Source organism: Pimephales promelas, chromosome 25 (genome assembly GCF_988280905.1).
Source record: "Pimephales promelas chromosome 25, fPimPro1.hap1.1, whole genome shotgun sequence".
Classification (NCBI taxonomy): domain Eukaryota; kingdom Metazoa; phylum Chordata; class Actinopteri; order Cypriniformes; family Leuciscidae; genus Pimephales; species Pimephales promelas.
Window position 1 is genome coordinate 21,624,831 of NC_142793.1, and position 23,968 is coordinate 21,648,798.

The window sequence follows — 23,968 nt, forward strand, 5'->3', positions numbered from 1 at the left end:
TATTAGGGAAGTTCTTAACAATTAAAAAACGGTAATGTGCGTAAACAGAATGCTCATAGCAACCCAGATAGCAAACTGACATTGAATCAACGTGGAAACATGACATCGATACAACGTTGATATGACATTGTTTTGCTCATCGAATTAACGTTGAACCAACGTCAGACGCGTCATTCTTTCACAACTAACGTAAAAGTCAACTTGAAATCAACGTTGTTTCAATGTTATGAAAGCAAACCAATTTTCGATTTCTATTTAGCTTTGAAGAATGCCGCGTCTGACGTTGGTTCAACGTTAATTCGATGAGCAAAACAATGCCAGATCAACGTTGTTTCAATGTCATGAGAGACGTCGTTTCCACGTTGATTTAATGTCAGTTTGCAGTCTGGGAACACATTGAATGGTTTCAAGTGAACAGAAGACAATTTGTACGTGCTGTCTGACATGACCGAATGGTCCTAGATGCCAAAATGCCAAATCACACTTTTAAAGTATTGTGTTTCAACTTACTTTAATATCTAACAATACAAATGCTAAAAAAAAGTAAAGAAAACTGTTCAAATGTTGGCTTATATCTTGCTAAGATCTTTATTATGTATGTAAATGGACCAAGGTGAACATATTTAGACAGGTTGTGAACAGCTTTCTTTATGCTGATGGTCAAAAGTCTAGATAAGCAAAATATGATGAACTCATGCACCTCAGTCCAAGACTTATAGTTTGTTTCTTATTCTGTAATACCTATTCAAGAACCAGATAACTCAGAGTAGGGCTGTGCAATATGGCCAATAAAAAATATTTCATACATTTCTTTTAAGCAATATTGCATTTTAAAATAGATTTTAATCACGGTTTTGAAACAGTATTTCTTTACACACATACTTTCCCTAATGACGATATTTGCGGGCACCATATCTTTGCATTATACCTGATTGGCGTTGGCTGTTTCTTTATGCTTTTTTAACCTTTTTATATATTGGGCAATTGCCTTTTTTATACATTTTAGTTCACCTGGTTCAGCATGTGCCATTGTGTTTCTATGTAAACAAGCCCTGAAGGATGTCTTCAACCATTGTGCTTCCACTGCGTTTATACAGCACTCAAGGTAAAAACGTTTTAAAAATGCGTCTATAAATCAGACTCTTGTGTATTCAACCGCAAAAACGCGCTCTGTGGGAATGTTTTGCCGCAACGATAGTTTGACATTCTTGAAAACTACATGGCTCTATGATCCATCATCTCCCAAAATATTTCTGCAGTTTGGAAATTGCGCATGCTAACTTCGTGATTTTGATAACTCAGAGTACACTCCCCTTCCAATCACAGACTCTTTAATGGATTCAGGACTAGTGGCCTCTGGGGCTCTGCTCTTTGCTTTTGTTACTATTGCAAATCACCACACCACAATCCCTTCCAGATGGCCCCATCTTCTCCCTCGGCCCAATTGAATTGCCAGTTTTTACGACTGCATCCCAAAGCATGTTTTCATGCATCTTTTTGTCTACACCCGGAAACTTCTTGCTTTTTTTTGTAAATTCAACAGCATAACTTAATATGACCACTGTTGTAGAGAAGCTCTGGCTTTGTTTAGGGAGTATGCCCTTGAGAGGCACTTTAAAGTCCAACGTTAAAAGCAGACGATGCTCGGGAAAGCATCAAGTCAGATTTCATGTCTGTTGCAGAGGCGGGATTGGCTAATTGGGTGATCTAGTTGAACTTCCTGCTAGGGTCACATAAGACACGTTTTCCTAAATTCACTGAGGCGACAAAACTAGAATAGAGAAGATAAAATCATAATTAATATCAAAGAAAATTATCAAGAAATAGGATTTGTCATCTTGCAATCCTAGTAGAAGTTACGTCAAAACTAGAGATTTCCAAATGAAAGATTTGGATGAAATGAGTGTAGTATTAAAGTTATATAAACAGCTGCTTACCTCATCCCTTTTACAATTCCTCTGGCAAACCTCCACCACACCAGCTCCACCTTTTAGTCTCGATGATTAAATCAATCCCAGGGGGTGGTGTTTAAGGAAAGTTTGGGTTTCTTTTACTTTTCTTCTTGTTCTTCTTGTTAGACTTAGATATTTAAAGAATCTGTGTCCGCAGAATTGTACTAATGAATTTCTTCTGATAGGGCAATTATGCCATATCTGCGGCCCAGAATATCATAGTGACATGGGGATAGTCCTCTTAAGTAATCACCTACTGTAGATCACACCCAAGAAACTAATTAGCAATAGCTTATTAGGTGAGCTTTGGAAAGCCAAACGCTATTGACATTTAGCTTAAAATTACATTTGGTGCGTTCAAGTCCTACTGGGAAGTTTGTATTTACGAGATGGAATGTCGTGTCACTTTTGAGTTTGAGTTGATGGTGGTGTACCATGTGCGTTGAACTCAATCTTTTCCGTGAAATTTGATCTTTCCAACATGACTTGAATGCACCAATTTTACCTCAATTTATGTCAATTTCCTAAATTGTCCATCACAATCATTCAAAAGTGTGAAAAAGTGCTTAGAGTTTTGTTTAATTTTTATATTACTGTTGTGATTCCTGCTTTTCTGTTGTCCCCCAGGAATCAATTATAAGTGCATGTAGAGAGTCACATGCTGTTTAGAGGTTGAGCAGTGTGAGAAGTGGAATGCTTTGAGCCTGGCTGGAGGTTCAGGAAGAAATGAGAGGTATTTTACAGTGTCTGTCACGCAGGGTTAGGAGGAGAAATGGAAGTGCCCAGTGTGGATTTACCTAGAGGTTGTAGATGAGAGATTAAGGGGCCAGGTGGTACCTTGTTTTGTTTGCCCTCTCACAGTCTTTCTTGTTCTCCATTTCTCGGAGTCAGTGTCTCATACAGTTCAGCTCAAGGGTCAATAATGTACGAGACATAAAAGTGTCTGTGATTTAAAAAAAAGATGTAAAATCTACTTGGCTTATTTGTTTCATATGTATTTTATATAGATTTATTCAAGGTTAAAGTTAAACTTATCATTAAGTTTTTGGGGTGTTACACCATATGACATTTTTCAGCCTGATCTCGATATTTTCTATTTTCGTAGAAAGGTCAAGTTTTATTATATTTTAAAGACTTAGTGACCTCACTAAAGCGAATTATTATTACTTACATGCAGCATTTGGAAGTTTTAAGTGTATAGGTGTGTGGTCTCAGTGGGACTTCTCATCTGCTAGCTACACAAATCCTCTGCATGTCCCCTGTGTGCCCTACTAGGAATGAAAGGACTATACAGAGCTATTTTTCCTACTTATTATTGAGTGTGTGTGTGCGCGCTGCGCACACAAGCTTGGTGACTAAGTGAGAAGACGATGTTGAGCTCGTTCACAAGTCTGTTATCAAAAAAAGATAAGTCCTCTCTGTCTTCTGTTGAAGTATTCCTGGCCCTGGTGAGATACTATCAGACACATCTTACTTTATACTCTACTCTCAATCGCTTCAGCTGGACTGTCTGATTGAGATTTCTGGCTGTTCAGAATGGTCTCTTTGATGGTCTTTTTAGTATTTACTAAACATTTACAGTACAATTTAATAATTTAAATAGTTTTATTTGATTCTATCATAATGTTTGATTTTGCTTGTGAGTCTGATATGTATTATTATCCTAATCTCTTTTGCAAGTCACATCTCTGAAATTAATCTGATCTCAGTTATGTGTCTGATCACTGCTCTGAATCTGGTTTCTTATCTGAGACTGATCTTTTCTGAGTCATATCTCTAGTATGCATCTGATTTCTATTGCGAGTCTGACCTCTGCTACAAGTCTGATCTCAGTTAGGATCAAGTCTGATCTCTGTTATGAGTCTGATCTCTGTTACAAGTCTGACCTCAGTTACGAGTCTGATCTCAGTTACGAGTCTGACCTTTGTTACGAGTCTGACCTCTGTTACGAGTTTGATCTCTGTTACGAGTCTGATCTCAGTTATGAGTCTGATCTTAGTTACGAGTCTGATCTCTGTTACGAGTCTGACCTCTGTTACGAGTCTGATCTCTGTTACAAATCAAACCTCTGATTTTAATTGGACCACAGTAACAAATCAAATCTCTCCTCTGTATCTGATCTTTATTGTGATTCAAATCTATTATACAAAGCTGATCTCAGTTATGAGTTGAATCTCTAATCCGTTTCTGATATCAGTAACAATTTTGATCTCAGTTGTGAGTTGAATCTCTAATCCGATTTTAATCTCTGTTAGGAATCATCTGTTCTGTTATAAATGTGATCTTAGTTAAAAGTTCAATCTTTGCTAAAAGCAGAAATCAGATCTGCAAGATATCAGATTCAGAGTAAGATCTGTTACAAGTCAAATCTCTGTTATGAATCTGATCTCTATTGCAAGTCTTATCTCTTTTATGAGTTAAATCTCTTATACTAATCTGATATCAGTTACAAGTCTGATCTTAGTTGCGAGTCAAATCTCTAATACGATTCTGATCTCCGTTACAAAATTAAATCTCCTCTCAGTTGCAAGTCAGACCTCTGCTCTGAATTTGATCTCTGTTGCTGATGTGATCTCTGCCGAGTCTGATTTCTTACGAGTCAGATCTCTGCTCTGAACCTGATCTTGGTTGTAAATATGGTTTCTGCTCTGAGCCTGATGTTGGTTATAAGTCTGATCTCTAGACTAGGTGCTGGTCTCTATAGACATCTTTGAACTGCACTGTAGGAGCAAATCAACCACAAACGTCAGTCTCTCTGTAACCACTTTTCCTGCTTTTATAAACTTGAAGGTTTCTCTCTTGTGTAAAGATTACTTTTCATAGATGTGATATCCGGTAGAGTTTGAGTGAGCTTAGGCTAAACACACAGTTGGCAGTAGAATCTTTTCCTCTGCTCAGTATTTAAAGGGCAGTGCTGTTCTACTAATCTAATAACTACATTACAGACGCCTCTTGACAGTAAGGAGCTCATATTGTAAGCCTACACAAAGCTCTGATCTCTCTCTCTTATCTTCAGTGGCAGGCATATTTCATTAATCAGTGCTGGAGCTGAACTGAATTGCAAAGACTTGCATTCACATTTACTTATTTTCCAGTTAATCCAGATAAAAACATGTTTCGATGTAGTTGTGTGTAGAGCCCGACCGATAAAAGATTTTGAAGGCCGATACCGATACAAATATTTTTTGGTTTTAAAATTCGATATTCCGATATATCGGCCGATATTTTTTTTTTTTTCAATTTCAGAAATGTGCAACAAAACATTAACAGATTTCCCTAACATTAGTTATTTGGAGTTATTAATGGTTTTTAACTAAAATAATATGATAATGCATTTTAAGAAGAAACTTGTTTCTTTTATTGTTACAACAGAACAGACTGATGATAGTGGCATTATCTAGCTTTATGGTTAGCTAGTCTATGATGAGCCATAATTTAGCAATGGTTTAGCAATTTAGCTATATTTTCAATATAACAGGCCAAGGAGAGATGATCCGTCTCATTGCTATAACTGTCACGACTCACGAGCTATTAAAGAAATACTTCAGTCACATTGTCAAAAGTTAAAAGGACAGTCAGTCAACTACACTGTAACAATGTAACGTAATTATTACTAGCTAATTCCGCTTCAGTCTCGGCTTATTTAACAGAAGCAAAACTGGACATTATAGTCGCAAATTTTGCTTGTTTGAGTTAAGAGAACTGACGGGGATGTTCTTTTAATTGTTATTCAAGCAATGTATGTATCGTGACCAACTCAACGAGTGTTGCCAACAGGAACGGTGTAGAGTGCCCTCTGGTGGACAAACTATTCAACTCCAACACTCATGACATGGTTCAAGCGTGTTTCGTCCGTTTTTATTTTATTTTTGAAATATTCATTTATCGGTCATTATAACTGCCGATACCGATATTTTGGAAAATGCCTAATATCGGCCTGCCGATATATCGTTCTGGCTCTAGTTGTGTGGACCTCAAAGAATGTATGGGTATAGAGGTGGGCAATCTGACGAAATTGACAGATTTTTTTCTTCACAGGTGTGCTAGTGGGTGCTCCCATTTGAGCAGCAGTCACGATGGTGGCCCTGTCGCTGAAGATTTGCGTGCGACAGTGCAATGTGGTCAAGACAATGCAGTTTGAGCCCTCAACTCCGGTTTACGACGCCTGCCGGATTATCAGAGAGAGAGTTCCAGAGGCCCAAAGTGGACAAGGTAAGACTTACAAAACATTCCTCCATGTTTCCCGCCATTTTATACTGTTTCACGAGAAATACAACCCCTTCCTTTGAAGTCAACGTTAAACAACATTTGCAACGCTGTGGCTCTTTGACACTATCAAAACATTTCTCTGTTTGTTTGAGCATCACAACCAGCCAGACACAACAACACAACTATCTAGACACAACAACACAACCATCCAGACAACAACACAACCAGTGGTGTGAGTTTGGAGATAGCACTATATTTTTTTTTTTGGTGAAAGTAGAAAAGTGATGATCGGTGCATCCCTAATACATAATTTTTTACACGTATTCTAAGGAAAAATCTTTTGAATTACTGGGAATGGGTTTAAATACTGTACAACGTGTTAGATAAACTGAGAATACTACTCTTTTTTTATATATTGCTTAAACACACTATGGGCAGGGGGTACAGTCTAAATTTCCCAAAAATCTGCAGAGCTTGACAGAAGTTTGGATTTCAGGCCAAATGTTTATACCAGCTGCTTCACATCAGCAGATTGTTTCTTTATCCATCATGTCAAAACTTGGGCGGTAAAGTCCTACACTTTGTGCAACCTCAGCTGATCACCAGTTCTGCTTCAGACTGAGTCGGATAGATAAGTGCACTCTCTCTCTTTCCATCGACACTCAAGACATCAAACCGCCACAAACTCAAACATTAATGCTCTCTGCTCGCGGGAGCTTGCAAAATGGACTTGTGTGCGCTATCAGCTCAATAGGAGTCATCACTTCAGGATGCGTCTACAGCTCTGCCACTCATTGTACATTCATTATGCGCACAGCTACAGTTATATGACTGTCGCGGCCACAATTAATTGGATTCATCTTATAAATGTCAATTGTTTCCTTTTGGAAATTGACAAATTGGTTTGTGGTTTAATGAAGGGTTGGATATTTATCATGACCATATTTGTAGACCTAACAGGATCTCTTTAATTAGGTATCTAGTTTCATGGGGCAAGGAATTGTTTTAATTATGTAAAAAAAAATTATTGCAGCATCAGATTACGGGCTCTTCCTGTCCGATGATGACCCCAGGAAAGGAATCTGGTTGGAATCAGGGCGCACCCTTGATTACTACATGCTGCGGAATGGGGTAAATCACGTTATTAGACGGATCTGCATTCTCTTCAGACTTTTGCAAAAGGTTTTATTTCCACTCTGTTTTTAAGCTTAATTTCAGTGGTTATTCTTGTCGTGCAGGACGTCCTGGAGTACAAGAAAAAACAAAGACCTCAGAAGATCAAAATGCTGGATGGAACCATCAAAACCATAATGGTGGATGACTCCAAAACAGTTGGGGAGCTGTTGGTCACCATTTGCAGCAGGATAGGTGGGTCCTTCCTTCATCCATCCATCCATCCATCCATCCATCCATCCATCTATCTATCTATCTATCTGCCATATGTGTGTCCATCAATCTATCCATCCATCTTCCATTTATCATCTATGTATCATATAAGTTTGTCTGTTCATCCATCCATCCATCCATCCATCCATCCATTCATTCATTCATTCATTCATCCAACTATTCCATTCCATCCATCCATCCATATATCATCTATCATATAAGTTTATACTTTCATCCAGCCATCCAGACATCCATCCATCCATCCATCCATTACTTCATCATCCAACTATTCCATTCCATTCCATCCATCCATATATCATCTATCTATCTATCATATAAGTTTATACTTTCATCCATCCATCCATCCATCCATCCATCTATCATTTTTCTATTTTATAAGTTTATCCATCCATCTATCCATCCATCCATCCATTCATTCATTCATCATCCAACTATTCCATTCCATCCATCCATATATCATCTATCACATAAGTTTATGCTTTCATCCATCCATCCATCCATCTATCATTCTTCTATCTTATAAGTTTGACCGTTCATCCATCCATCCACTGTCTGTCTCTCTATCTGTCTGTATTTGGTATATCAGTGTAACAAGGTTCAGGGAAGAAGGAGGCAGGAACCGGATAATAATGAAAAATAAAACTTTATTTAAACAAAATAAACAAACAAAATACCTGCCAGCAGCCCCTCACGGACGACTGCTGGCTACCGAAAATAAAATATAAAATACCGGCCAGCAGCCCCTCGCGGACGACTGCTGGCTTACCAAATAAAATATCAACCACAAACAAAAGCAGGCCTGTTCCTCTCTCGATCATCCACTCCGTCGCTCCCCCTTTATGGCTCCGCTCCTTCGTGAGAGATGCGAGACCGGTGTGCTTCACAGGTGCTGCTCATTAGCAATCGCACCACCGGCCTCGCGACTTTCTCTCACGTCCCTCGGCCGTCCTGCTCACCACAATCAGTATTAGATGTTTAATTGTGCATGCTCATTTTTTTTTTTACATTTATCTAATGCTCTAATCTTTAAAAAAAACTAATAATTTAATAAGTGTAAAGTAATCTTTAGCTAATCTCAAAGTAAATATTCATTTTTAATACTGTACTGTACATTATAATATTGTGATGCCAACATTCACTTGTAGCATTTAAAATGATTGATTTTAGCTTTTAATGTTTTATTTGTAATTTATTTAAAACTAAATGGTATACATTTCTAATATCTGCCATTTATCTGTATCTGTCAGAATTAAAAAAAATTGCATCACAGATATGTTTTATTTGTTCTCATCAGTTACAAAGAGTTATTTCCTTTAAAAATCACATAAAGATTTCTGAATGGTTTACAACCAGGCATAAAGAGTAACTGTGTTTTAAAATGATATTTGTTTTACTAAAGTTTCCCCAAAAACTGCTCAAAATAGACTCTAAGATTGACAGATAAAGAGTGCTGATGATCTCGTGCTCCACAGGAATCACTAATTATGAGGAGTACTCACTGATCCAAGAGCAGGTGGAGGAGAAGCGAGAGGATGGAATGGGAACGCTGAAGAAAGACAGGACCCTCCTGCGAGACGAGAGGAAGATGGAGAAGCTGAAAGCCAAACTTCACACAGATGATGATTGTGAGGCTCCTGGCAACTGTGAACAAAACATTAGCAAACAGAAACAAACCTTCCTTGCCAGATTTACACACACAGTCCAAATCTTTTACTGATATAATAATTGCCATGGTATCATATCATTCATTTGCAGTGAACTGGCTAGACCACAGTCGGACGTTTCGGGAGCAGGGTGTAGAGGAGAGCGAGACACTACTTCTACGTAGGAAATTCTTCTATTCTGATCAGAACGTAGACTCTCGTGATCCGGTCCAGCTCAACCTCCTCTACGTACAGGTAAAAGATCATTTCTGGCTATCGCTTTTTTTTTTTTTTGCTCTTTTTCTCTTTCAGATCATATCCTGTCAGGTTCTCACCTTAAACAAAACAAAAAAATTCAGCCAATCAGATCATATTTGATGTTTTATTTAGGCAAAGCAAGTTATTTTTCATTTTTTTTACACCAATATTTTTAACCAATGAGATTTCACAGTGGGTGGAGCTAGAATTTTTTTCATTTGATCCTATTATCCTTCATGGCAGGTTATGAATATAATATAATATAATATAATATAATATAATATAATATAATATAATATAATATAATATAATATAATATAATATAATATAATATAATATAATATAATTGGGTAGTGAATTTTAGCAACAGCTCTTTGACCTGGAAGTTCTTCACCCTGTTACCCTTTATAATTATTGATAATTATTTTGTACTTCAATGATAATAATCTTTTTTTGTATTGACTTGTTGTTATTCTCCTTTACGGACATTCTGTCTGTCCTCTATCTGTCTTTTTTTGTCTGGTTTAACTGTATTGCACCAGTTTGCCAAAAACTCTTCATCGCCAACTGTTCTAACAATTAATTAATTTCTCAGAGCCAGTATTTAAGTGTTTAAATGTTGTCATTTTAGTTTTATGAAAGCGGTGAAACAGTCCTTTGCACTCATGAATGAATTATTGGTCGAACTAGAAGGCAACGTGCTTATCTTCACAGCTGCCGATTTGTCGATTTGTCATTTCCTCCCCTCAGGCAGTATGGATAACATTTCTCACACATCTCTTCCTAATTAGGCACTATTTATTTCTTAATTTATTTTTCAGATTGCAATGCAATGCACAATCCACAAACAATCAGAACATAATTGATGTTCTGTAGTATGTAGAGTGTCTAAAGTGGACCATCGAAATAAAATATAACCTTATGTTATTGCACCATGCTTAGTTTACACATGTCATAATTAGGCACTTTTATAGCAATGCGTGTGAAATTCCAAAAGTCATGGAACATATTTGATGTATATTATGTATATATGAGGGAATTTGGATGAATTTTATTTAATTGTGATGGAGCCAACCAGCACGATTCAATGAAAATAATCGGACTGGAAAAAAAACACACATTATTTTTGATCGTTAGTTTAATGCAGCAAAAATAATTATCACAAAACATAAAACATTCTTAACCAGGAAACTGAAATTTATTGTGTGATGTTTTATTGCGTCATGCTGCGTTCACACATGGTCTTACATGTGATGTTGTCACACATTCACACCAAACATATTTCGTTTTCTCTCTGGTTTGAGTCACAAGGACTAGTGTCACAAAATGGCCTGCAGGTTTTCATGCATACATGTTTATGTATGTAAATGTGTGTGTGAGTAGTCTAATGTGAATGTGTGTGCGTCCACTCAAGGAGTCTGCACTAGTGCGTGTTCTCCCTCAAGGCCGTGAGGCTGTTGTAGCACGCGGGCCTCTGGACCACATGGTTCGCTGCAGATGCATTAGTGTGTTTGCCTGAGGAGTCCAGAGCAAATGCCCTCTGACAAACACGCACATACTCAGTCACCTGCACTTGTTAGCTTATATAAAATAATGTATAAGCACTTATTTCCTTCTATATGGTCAGTGTATCTGGGTTTGCATGGAAAACATAGAGAAGAAATGGCCGAATCCATGTAATTAAATGTTTGTTTACAATATTTCCAATTTTCACATACCGGTACATACATCACACAAAAAACTGTGGCCGTATCATGTTACAGTGGCACTATGTTATGTACACTGGTGTTATGATTATGTGTGCTTACCATTGTACATGTTAAAATAAATCTCCAAAAACATGGTACACTGTATTACCATGTATGTTTGTTTAACCTTTGTTTAATATTTCCAAAAAATATGGTATTATTACAACAGTACCATGTTCAGAAACATTTTAGCAAACCATGGTATTAGCGTGGTACATTTGTTCAAAAATGTATATATATATTATATATATATATATATATATACCCAGATAGCAAACTGACATTGAATCAATGTGGAAATATGACATCGAAACAACGTTGATCTGACATTGTTTTGCTCATCGAATTAACGTTAAACCAACGTCAGACGCGTCATTCTTTCAAAACTAACGGAAAATCAACTTGAAATCAACGCGTTGTTTCAACGTTATGAAAGCAAACCAATTTTCGATTTCATTTAGCTTTGAAGAATGCCGCGTCTGACGTTGGTTCAACGTTAATTCGATGAGCAAATCAACGTTGTTTCAATGTCATGAGAGACGTCGTTTCCACGTTGATTCAATGTCAGTTTGCTGTCTGGGTATATATATATATAAATATATACACTGAGGTACTATCCTCATGACTATGTTCTATGTAAATGAAGAGCTGATCACAAGTTCAGTAATATGGAGTACCTCAAGGCTCAGCATTAGGACCTTTACTTTTCACCCTGTACATGCTACCCTTGGGAAATAAGGAAGCATGGCATTCATTTTCACTGTTACGCTGATGAAACGAAACTTACCAATGAACAAAATTAACAAAATACATAGTTGACTAGTTTCATAGATGACTAGTAATTTTTCTACTATTTAATTCTGGAGAAAAAACAACAACAAATACCAATACCAAAGTACTGATATCTGCGTACCATGTACCAAAGTACTTAAACATTATCATATACTATTACCATGTCCAAAAACACGGTATTTAAAACAGTTCCATGGTAAATTGATACATAGTCAAAAAACATGGTATTGTCATGGTACCATCATATACATGCAACATGTTTCAGCCATGTCCAGAAACATGGTATTGACATGGTTCACTCTCCAAAAAGTCAAAATTTCATGGTATCCCCATGATACTACTATTACCATATTCACGTTCCTTGGTATTTACGTTGTATCCTACAGTGCTTCGGCAAATAATACCATGGTACCTTTTGTAAGTGATGGATACATTTTTTTTCTTGTGTGTTCGTGCTGTTGAATTGGTGCACATGAGTCAGGACACACACATATAGAGTAACACTTCTCCTCCCTTTCCTCAATCTCCCTCTGTCTCTCTCTTCCTCTGTAGTAAACACACACTCCCCCGTGAAATTCTCTGACATGGTGCCACACACACACCCACATACTTTGAGAAACAGAAGAGCAACGCTCACACACAGACCGTTACACATGTATGCGCTCAGGAGTGTTTGGCAAGCTGAAGGGGATTTCTCTGCTCCGTACTGGGGGTGTAACCACGTCGGTTCAGAGTTTGTCATGATGTGTTCCCATAAACCCTCACTGACTGTATCTGCTACTGTTACCATGTTGATGTCATCTGGGAGCGATGCGATATGATTGGTGCATGTCCTGAGGGCGTCATCATAAACATGAACTTGTTTTTGATGATGTAAAACTTCCATGACCTCATTCCCCATTCACACTCAAATGTTTGCCTCTGTCATTTTAATTAGTTTGTCCAGATTGTTTGAAAACTAGACAAAAAGACGCCACTTATTTTGTAGATACTCACTTGGCGGGTGTGTAGGTGTTGTACTAAAATTTGGTAACACTTTATTTTAGGGTTCAATTTTCACTTTTAACTAGTTGCTTGGTAGCATGGCTGTTTATTAATACTTATAAGTACAGTAATTGGTACAGTAAAGAGGTTATTGAGGCAAAATTCATAGTTAATAGTAAGAATTGGACCCTAAACTAAAGTGTGACCTAAAATTTTTCTCTAAACCATACTCTGGTGTATATCAGGAGACACTCGAACAGATGGGCTGCCGCAGGCCGTCTGTAATATTAGACTGCATTCAGTGTCACCACACTGTTTTATTGAAACATTACCGTGTCCCAAACTCGTATGATGTCATTTTATTGTCGAGCTCAAAAGGAGAATTCTTTAATGTATCTTCACGGCTGTCAAAATTCTCAATCAAACCCCTTAAACTAAAAATGTCCATGAAGCGGATGTTGTAATCATCTTTTCTTCCCTATCATGAGGTATGTCTGAGTGAAACGCCCTTGTGTAGCAAGAACAAATGTTGGGCGGGACTTGAAAGTCCATTGGGAATTGATTGGATGGTTGTGGTTTGCTATTGGTTGATCAGGTTGCCCCGCCCTCAAATGACATATACAGAGGAGTCATTTATTATAATAAATACTGCAATATTCCATTGAAAATAAATATATATATATATAATTAATGGTGATGTTAAAGGGTTAGTTCACCCAAAAATGAACGTTCTGTCAGTTTTTACTCACCCTCATGTTGTTTTAACTCCGTAAGACCTTCGTTCATCTTCGAAACACAAATTAAGATATTTTCGATAATCTGAGAGCTAAATCACTTCTCCGTAGGCTTCTTTACTGTGCGTTTACACCAGGCACGAATAGCGCGTCAAATTCGCGCCTACCGCGTCTAGTTACACGCTTGAACACTTTGAATCAATTTGCGCGTCAAGAGCAAAAGTGACGCGTGTAAAAACAAAAGTTTGAAGTGAAATTTATGCGCGTTACCCATTGGCGGCCATCTTTTGTATATTGATCGAGCATTCTCTCTCACTGCACGTCCAGACACGAACTTATGCACATGTATGTTGGTTGTCTTTACATTATAATAATATTTCATACAATCTAGATATGGAATAAATAACATTTAATACAAAATGAACATGTCTCGTATATTGAAACAAAGTTTTAAGTGATCAAATATTTGCTTTGTTTGCGCAATTAGAACCACACCAGCCATTTAGTCATATTGCAAAATAATTTATTGAAGCATCCAGATAGTTCACCACGTGTGCAAGCAGCTAGGCTCCTGATTGGTTAACGTTGCGCGAATTGACGCCAAAGTTCAGATTTTTCAACTTGGACGGCAGGCGTAAATTCGCATCAAACGCGTGAATGCACAAATAGCACAAACTAAATCATTTGCGCTTAACGCGCCAGATGCTCAATTTGCGCGAATGAGGCATATTCGCATCTACCGCTCTATGCCTCATTCGCACCGCAGGAATATTTTGCGCGCGTAACGCGTCTTTGCATTGACTTGACATTGAAATCACTCGCACCTGACACGCTATTCGCTTTATATACTTTATTCAACTATTAATTTCCTTCTCTGTGGGCCTCGAGTGAGTTCACTGTTATTGTACGTCACACGCATCACACACATGACCAGTGTCGGCCAATAGTGAGCCTACGTGTGACGTACCTCTACGCTATCACACTACGTTAACTGACTAGAGTCCCTCAGAGAAAGAAATGAATAGTTTATATAAAGTCATTATTTTTGTTTGTTTTTGCGGTCAAAATATTCTCGTCTCTTGATAAACTTAGGCTTGAGCCACTGTAGTCACTTGGACTAGTTTAACGATGTCTTTAATAACTTTTCGGAGAACAAGCTTCAATCCCTTAAGAAGCCTATGGAGGAGTGATCCAGCTCTCAGATTTCGTCAAAAATATCTTAATTTGTGTTCTGAAGATGAACGAAGGTCTTACGGGGTTGGAACAACATGAGGGTGAGTAAAAACTGACACAATTTTCATTTTAGGTGAACTAACACTTTAAAGGCCACAAACGTAGATACACATCTCTAAATGTTCATTAAAGATGTTGACGGCCCTTCAAACTTTTTTGTTTGTTTTGGAACGTTGTGCGAATACACCACACACCTTCTGTAACATGTTTGTTAGCACTCTTATTACATTCTGTAACATCTGCTCTTGTTTCCTGTCTCTGATTCAGGCCAGGGATGACATTCTGAACGGATCCCACCCCGTGTCCTTTGAAAAGGCCTGCGAGTTTTCTGGAATTCAGGCACAGATCCAATTCGGTCCCCACGTGGAGCACAAACACAAACCAGGATTTCTAGAGTAAGACCACATGCCCTGTAGCCGTGGTTTCATGTGAAGCTTATTCAACACTGTCACTGTATCACACACAAAAAACACACTCTCTCGGTTGTTATCTGATTACATTTTAGACCAGATAATTATTTGTAAGAATTCTGTGATGTCTGGAAGAATCGGTGTGGGCGTACGGTATGAAGATGTAATTCCCGCTAGGATGACCTTGTGTGTTTTGTTTTGCTCCGAGGGAAAATGTTTGTGTAGTATGAGCGTAAACATGTGAAATGTATTTGCAGCCTAAAGGAGTTCCTACCAAAAGAATACATCAAGCAGAGGGGGGCGGAGAAGAAGATTTTTCAGGTACTTGACCCTCCGTCGACTTAACTCTGGGAAAACATACTTATATACAGAATATAATCATTACATTTTCAAAGCATGGTCAAAAAAAGGAGCTGCTTTCAATATCTAAATACAATCTAAATATTGTTGTTGTGTTGTTTTTAACACTGATTTGTGTTTCCCCCCCTAATTTTTACTATCAAGATAATATCAACATTTGATTTTCTACAAAATGTAAAACAATTCTACAACCAAAATGCGTAACAGGGTTGAAAATGAAGCTTAAATTTAGATCTGGGATCAAAGCTTGGTTTGTAGTTATTGATCAATTTTCTATCAATAAAAAGACTTGATTTATTTGTTTAAATAACTTGGGTAACAGGGTTGAATCTTTACGTTGACAATAGTTGTAAAGAGAAGAGGGAATTATTATTTCCACCCTGCTGTAGAAGAGATCCAAATTATGTAATTTCTCGAGTGTCACAATTTTAAGGAATGCTCCATTTTTTTAATAGGGGGAGAAATCATGTGTTATAAGGCAACATAGAGGAAACATCTATGCTTTTGGTAATTAAAAAAAGATAATGTAAACCCAAAATAAGGTCTCATTTGTTAACCAAACTAAGAATAAGCAATGTATTTTTTTACAGCATTTATCAACCTTCGTTCATGCTAGTTAATGAAAATGTATATTTTCATGTTAGTTCACTGTGCATAAACTAATGTTAATAAAAGAAACAACTTTTGATCTTAAAAATTAGGTAGTAAATATTGAAATGAACAGTGTTACTAAGCATTGTTAGTATTGTACGGAAGCCCTGAACCGCAACGTAAAAAAAAAAAAAATTCTAGAATTTCAAGATTAAAGTCGAAATATTTCGAGATTAAAGTCGAAATATTTCGAGATTAAAGTCGAAATATTTCAAAATTAAAGTCGAAATATTTCGAGATTAAAGTCGAAAATTTTCGCGATTAAAGTCGAAAAGTTTCGAGATTAAAGTCGAAAAGTTTCGAGATTAAAGTCGAAACGTTTCGAGATTAAAGTCGAAACGCTTCGACTTTAATCTTGAAATATTTCGACTTATTCTCGAAATGCTCTATATATATATATATATATATTTTTTTTTTTTAACTTTTTTTACATTGTGGTTCAGGGCTTCCGTAGTATTGTCATTGTTAGTTCATGTAAACTAATATAGGTATCCAATGTTAACAAATGAAACCTTATTGCAAAGTTATCAAGATAATGAATTAATTTAGTTTTACTTAAATGTACAGAATAAAATAAAAATAAAATAAAAACTTTAAATGATTTTAATGTTAGATTATAGCTTGTATATATGTTTATGCAGCTTGATAAAGGCTTTCTGCTTTCTGACATTAAATTTGTTTTACCTTGAAAAGCCCAACTTGATAAACCATTAAGTTATAAAAGTGAAAGAACAGAAACGGGAATTCTTTAAAAGCACACAAATGTGAATTAAAACCTGATGAACCTGATAATGCAAAAGACTAAGTTTAATTGTAACTAAAAGGTGCGTGGTTTAAACCCCACAATGACCTGGAAATGTTCTTGATCTAATCTCCTCACCAGGATCACAAAATCTGCGGTGAGATGACGGAGATTGAGGCGAAAGTCAAGTATGTGAAGCTTGCCAGGTCCCTACGCACATACGGAGTGTCGTTTTTCCTTGTGAAGGTGAGTATTAAAAACTACAAACTCTAAATTCCGATTGGACGGGTTACTTGCCATTTAGCCAGTTAATATTACACAACAGAAAGATGTTCAGATTTATTATCCTCGTATTATTTTGTGCCACAAAATTTTTTCTCTCTCATCACATTCAATTCAGACTGCAAAGCACACAAGTCGAGTAAAATGTAATTTATTTTGTTGTGGTGCAGCACTGCCGCTGAATAGCGATGCAGGAAACACTGGAATGTACAATAAACAAGCAAAGAAGTGTTCGGAAAGATGATTCAATAATTCATATTATCAGTGCTCTCAAAAAATACAATCACAGACAAAAAAAATGTGCAAAACACATGGTGTTTTCTACAACTACACATCAACTAAGGGTTTATATCTTTTAAACTGCCCACAGAATACTGCAATTGACCAATCATAATCTAGTATTCAAGAGAGCCTTGTAATTCATTGTTGGAAAGTAAGCCTGTGTATGTTTATCCATATACAAGGTTATTATAAATTGTTTTCATTTATTCCAGTTCTGTTTGTGTTTTTTAAGACTATTAAGCAGTTTTAATCTGTGCGGCACACAGAGGAAGATTTACAAGCCGCTCACTCGAGGATCAGTTTCAGGTCATTAGTGGAGTGTTGCTAAGTGCCCGGTTTCAAATTAATAGGGCCTAACAATAGATTGCACTGCTTTGAATTAGCAAAAGCACCGTTCCTGACTGAGGTAGACGATTAGACAATGAACATTAACCACAAAAAAAAAAAATCTATATTTACTCACGTTGCAGAAACCTCACCCTTGAAGTGTGATGTCAATTGTGCATGAGGGCCCCAAACAAGCGGGTCTTGCTGTTATTTATAATGCCCTCTTATCAGCGGTGGTTATTTTTGACCCTCAGGTGAAAACAATGGTCCTGAGAGATGTTCGGCACAAGAGGTCATTTAAACGTTTAGTGTTGTTATTATGTATTTGTGTGGTGGTCCGAGCCATCTGGCAGGATGCCATTTGCAGGCAATTGTTTTGGGCCGTGTGTGTGTGTGTGTGTGTGTGTGTGTGTGTGTGTGTGTACAACGAAAGTGCCTGGATTGTGTACTATGTTGTGAAAATATATTTATGCATGCTTTTTTGGGGCTACTATTAACTAAAGGACCCTCATTATGTTATTGTGTTAGTGTGGGGCTATTTTGAGCCTTGTTAGTAGATCAAAGTCTTAAAATAGATCAAAGTCTTCATTTGTGCCTCAAGCAATTAAGCTTTTAAATAGCTAAGTTAAATAGGTATAGGATACTCAGCTGGTCTGGTATTGCTTAAATCAAATAGGTAGTTAATAAGTGTAGGGTATGTGGAATTATGGGCTAAGTGTATTAGTATGTGTCTTTGTATTTTTTTTTTAAAATTTTTTTTTTTTTTTTTGTGTGTGTGTATGATGTATGTCGTATGATGTATGTTGAAATGCCTACTTGATTGCTATGCAAACAAATTTCCTCACGAGGACAAATAAATGTACTTACTTACTTAGTGGTATAAACCACTGTAAAATATTTTTTCAAGATTTGTTATCGCAACATATTTTCTTTTGTCAAATCAACTTTATAATAATTTATTTAGTTGAGATAACTTATTATTTTGAGTTTCTGATGGTTAAATTAATCTCCTTCATTGTATTAACTCACTTTTTCCAGTTCAGTGAACTTAAAATTTTAAGGCAACCCAGGTTACTTACTTTTTTAAGTTAAACCAACAATATTTTTTTACAGTGTAGTAATCACAACATTTTTTCTTTTGTCAAATCAACTTAAATAATTTATTTAGTTCAGATAACATATAATTTTGAGTTTCTGATGGTTAAATTAATCTCCTTTATTGTATTAACTCACTTTTTCCAGTTCAATGAACTTAAAATTTTAAGGCAACCAGGTTACTTACTTTTTTAAGTTAAACCATCAATTTTTTTTACAGTGTAGCGATTTCTTTTTACTTAGTAAATTCCCCCAGTACTAGCGTTATACGCTAAACAGTTTTAGAGATAAAATTCTTTACACTCGATTGTCATGAAAACAAATCTCAGAGAACGATTGACTAGGTACCGATGTTTTATTAGACCAAATGTTCATTTTGCGCCGGAGTTCTCCTTTAAGGATTGAGGAAGTGGCATGTCTCTATATAAATAGTCTCTGATTGATTTTGCAAACATAGCAGCGATTAAACAATCCATTATTCTGCTAAGGGAGAGAGTTGAAATAAGGAAATTAAAGTAACACTATGTAGTTTTTCAACCTTCATAATACATTTCCAAGACCTTTGTGATGGTACATCGACTTACAATAGGTTAAATGACGTCTGCCATAGACCGTGGTCTGTATCGCTTTTACTTGCACTACGTAACTTAGGGTTTCAGGTAGTAACAAAACTATAAAAGAACTACAAAATTTGACTGCTTTACAGCATCAACACTTTCCATTGTTGATTCCAAAGCCGGTTCTGGATAAACAGCGGGTGTGCGCGTGCGACAGTAGGCTAAATTATTCAGGACAGCGGTAATGGACAATTCCGCTTCCAACCTGTAGGGCGGCCGCAGAGGAAAAGTTACTTGGTGTTGCTTTAAACCACATACAGGGTGACACTTCTTTCAAAATGATTGAGCGAAAGAAATGTAGTAATTATATAAATACAGAAATAAAGTCAGCAATCAGCATCCCATTGTGTATTTCAGTCCTCGCCACACAATACACAAACACCATGTGTTATTTTTCAACAGGAGAAGATGAAAAGCAAGAACAAGTTGGTCCCGCGTCTGCTGGGCATTACCAAAGAGTCAGTGATGAGGGTGGACGAGAAGACCAAAGAGGTGGTGCAGGAGTGGCCCCTCACCACAGTGAAGAGGTGGGCGGCTTCACCCAAGAGCTTCACACTGGTACGTCATTCACTCCATTTAACATGAGCCACAGTGTGATTGGATTGTTCTTTTGACTCTTTTGTCATTTTATCTGCCTATTTATACACTGTGCTTATTTATTTGCTGATATACAGTGACACCTATAATGTATTTTGGTTTTTACACTTAGGGCCAGATATACTAAACATGGCAAATTAGCGTGAGAGAGCAATCCCATTCAAAGCTCCGATTGGAGTGGAAAGTTCTGAGCGTGATCGACTGATGACCCTTAATAGCATTGATAAGAAATGTTTCATTCAAATCTACATTTTTTTTTTTTGTTTATGAATATAAGTGTAAAGGAATTTCTAATTATATAAACCAGCATGAATCCAACTTAATTACTTTAAAGACTTGAAAATAGCACAATGGGGGGCAAAGATGAAAGAAATGAAAGTTTGCTGCCTTGGAGTGTGTTGTTCATTTATCATTCTGATCTTAAATGGAATTTTGACATGGCTATGCTTATAGGGTTAGTTCACCCAAAATATGAAAATCATGTCAAATAATGACTTTATTCATTCATTAGTCTTTTTTTTCACCTTAGAATTGGCCTGATAACTCGTAATTGCGAGTTTATATCTCACAATTCTGAGAAAAGATGTCAGAATTTCGAGATATAAACTCGCAATTATGTGTTATAAAGTCAGAATTGTGAGATGTAAACTCGCAGTTGTGAGAGAAAAAGTCAGAATTGTGAGATGAAGTCTCAATTCTGTCTTTTTTTCCTCGCAATTGCGACTAATTCTCAGAATTGCGACTTTATATCTTGCAATTGCAACTTTATTTCTCAGAATTGTGACTTTATATCTCGCAATTGCAACTTTATTTCTCAGAATTGTGACTTTATATCTCACAATTGCGACTTTATTTCTCAGAATTGCGACTTTATATCTCACAATTGCGACTTTATTTCTCAGAATTGCGACTTTATATCTCGCAATTACAACTTTATTTCTCAGAATTGTGACTTTATCTCGCAATTGCGACTTTATTTATCAGAATTGCAGCTTTATTAATCAAGTTGCGACTTTATATCTCACAATTGCGACTTTATTTATCAGAATTGCAACTTTATTTCCTCAGAATTGCGACTTTATATCTCGCAATTGCGACTTTAATTCTCAGAATTGCGACTTTATTTCCTCAGAATTGCGACTTTATATCTCGCAATTGCGACTTTAATTCTCAGAATTGCGACTTTATATCTCACAATTGCGACTTTATTTCCTCAGAATTGCGACTTTGTCTTGCAATTGCAACTTTAATTCTCAGAATTGCAACATTATATCTCGCAATTGCGACTTTATTTATAAGAATTGCGACTATATCTCGCAATTGTTACTTTATTTCTCAGAATTGTGACTTTATATCTCGCAATTGCGACTTTAATTCTCAGAATTGTGACTTTATATCTCGCAATTGCGAATTTAATTCTCAGAATTGTGACTTTATATCTCGCAATTGCGACTTTAATTCTCAGAATTGTGACTTTATATCTCGCAATTGCGACTTTATTTCTCCGAATTGCAACTTTATCTCTCAGAATTGCGACTTTATATCTCGCAATTACGACTTTAATTCTCAGAATTGTGACTTTATATCTCGCAATTGCGACTTTATTTATCAGAATTGCAACTTTATTTCCTCAGAATTGCGACTTTATATCTCGCAATTGCGACTTTAATTCTCAGAATTGCGACTTTATTTCCTCAGAATTGCGACTTTATATCTCGCAATTGCGACTTTAATTCTCAGAATTGCGACTTTATATCTCACAATTGCGACTTTATTTCCTCAGAATTGCGACTTTGTCTTACAATTGCAACTTTAATTCTCAGAATTGCAACATTATATCTCGCAATTGCGACTTTATTTCTCAGAATTGTGACTATATCTCGCAAATGTTACTTTATTTCTCAGAATTGTGACTTTATATCTCGCAATTGCGACTTTATTTCTCAGAATTGTGACTTTATATCTCGCAATTGCGACTTTAATTCTCAGAATTGTGACTTTATATCTCGCAATTGCGAATTTAATTCTCAGAATTGTGACTTTATATCTCGCAATTGCGACTTTATTTCTCAGAATTGCGACTTTATATCTCGCAATTGCGACTTTATTTCTCCGAATTGCGACTTTATCTCTCAGAATTGCGACTTTATATCTCGCAATTACGACTTTATTTCTCAGAATTGTGACTTTATATCTCGCAATTGCGACTTTGTTTATCAGAATTGCGACTTTATCTCTCAGAATTGCGACTTTATATCTCAAAATTGCAAATTTATTTCTCACAATTCTGACTTCATATCTCGCAATTGTGAGAAACTTTTTTTTCTTTTTAGTTAAGTGGCGGAAACAAGCTTCCATAGTATTGCTAGTAAAAGCTAATACCATTGTAAAAATGTTATTGTTGCCATAACGTAATAATAGCTTTTTTTTCTCAATAAAATGTCCTAGTCCTCTTTTACATGAGGGTTTTAACCTTGCTTTGAGATGTGCAGTTCTGCTTCACCATTAAGAGCCTCTAATAGCATCTCATGTACATTACAGTACTTGTGCTCCAAGGGCAGTTGGCTGACTTCCTGTCAGCTAAAATAGAAAGCTTACATCTACACTGTACAAGTAGACAGCCTTGATGTGTGCTTCTCATATCTGATATATGTTCGTTTGTGTGTGTGTGTGTGTGTGTGGCCTTGTTCAGGATTTCGGCGAGTACCAGGAGAGCTATTATTCCGTCCAGACCACAGAAGGGGAGCAGATCTCACAACTCATCGCTGGATACATTGACATCATCCTTAAGAAAGCAAGTCACTGGCTCTGCAACACATGAGAATTAAAGGGACAGTTCACACAAAATGTTGTCAATAGAATTGTTTGTTATTTGGGCTATTTGAACTATTCTAAATTATCCGTCACAAAGATATCTCATAATTTTGGTGTCACTAATTCACTCAGATGTTCTTATTTTACAGAAACAGAGTAAAGATCGGTTTGGTTTGGAAGGTGATGAGGAATCCACCATGCTGGAAGAATCTGTATCCCCCAAAAAGTCAGTGGAGATCTCTTGTTCTTATCCCATGATATCGTTTTTTTCTCATTCAGAATTCATTCAAGTCACGCTTGTAATTGCGTTGTGATTCCACATCTATAAATGCTGTTTTGAATCAGTGCTTTTCATTTGTATTCGACTGATAGTGTGTAACTGAGTGTGTAAATGATGTTGGAGGAGATGCTCGGGTTGCACGCTGCCGTTTTTAATCACAAGATGGAGACGCATTTTTCTCTTCTTTTACCCTTTAAGTGAAAGGCGCTGAGAACACGAGAGAGAGATTATTATTTCCACAAAAAGTGCTACATCATCAGCAAGGCGTCATTTAAGATATCAGGTTCCTGGAAGAGAGAGATAGTGAATGTGTGAATATTTATCTTCCTACGTTTCAATATTTCTCAACCACTCACTAAATTTATCTTTTTGTTGTTGTTTTTGGTTAAAATGGCTGCCTCATAGTATGATAAAGTACATTTCTATAAGATTTCAAACATTATACCTGTTAATAAATTACATATACCATATCAAGCTACAGTAATTAAATATGGGATATAATTATGGCTTCAGAAAGGTACTGTAAATAGATTGTTGGTAACAGGGTTGAC

General features: G+C 36.5%; 1 protein-coding gene across 2 annotated transcripts in view; it reads left to right on the forward strand.

Moving 5' to 3' along the window:
- Window positions 1-23,968, forward strand: part of tln2b (talin 2b) — a 127,936-nt gene that overhangs the window by 44,980 nt on the left and 58,988 nt on the right. For both annotated transcript variants that reach the window (XM_089127957.1, XM_089127958.1), the window contains exons 2-12: window positions 5,991-6,164; window positions 7,195-7,292; window positions 7,400-7,529; window positions 9,041-9,193; window positions 9,324-9,466; window positions 15,228-15,355; window positions 15,628-15,691; window positions 17,265-17,369; window positions 20,129-20,284; window positions 23,016-23,117; window positions 23,287-23,363. In XM_089127957.1, coding sequence (XP_088984083.1) covers window positions 6,029-6,164; window positions 7,195-7,292; window positions 7,400-7,529; window positions 9,041-9,193; window positions 9,324-9,466; window positions 15,228-15,355; window positions 15,628-15,691; window positions 17,265-17,369; window positions 20,129-20,284; window positions 23,016-23,117; window positions 23,287-23,363 — 1,292 coding nt within the window. In that variant the 5' untranslated portion in view covers window positions 5,991-6,028. The remainder of the gene's footprint in view (window positions 1-5,990; window positions 6,165-7,194; window positions 7,293-7,399; window positions 7,530-9,040; window positions 9,194-9,323; window positions 9,467-15,227; window positions 15,356-15,627; window positions 15,692-17,264; window positions 17,370-20,128; window positions 20,285-23,015; window positions 23,118-23,286; window positions 23,364-23,968) is intronic.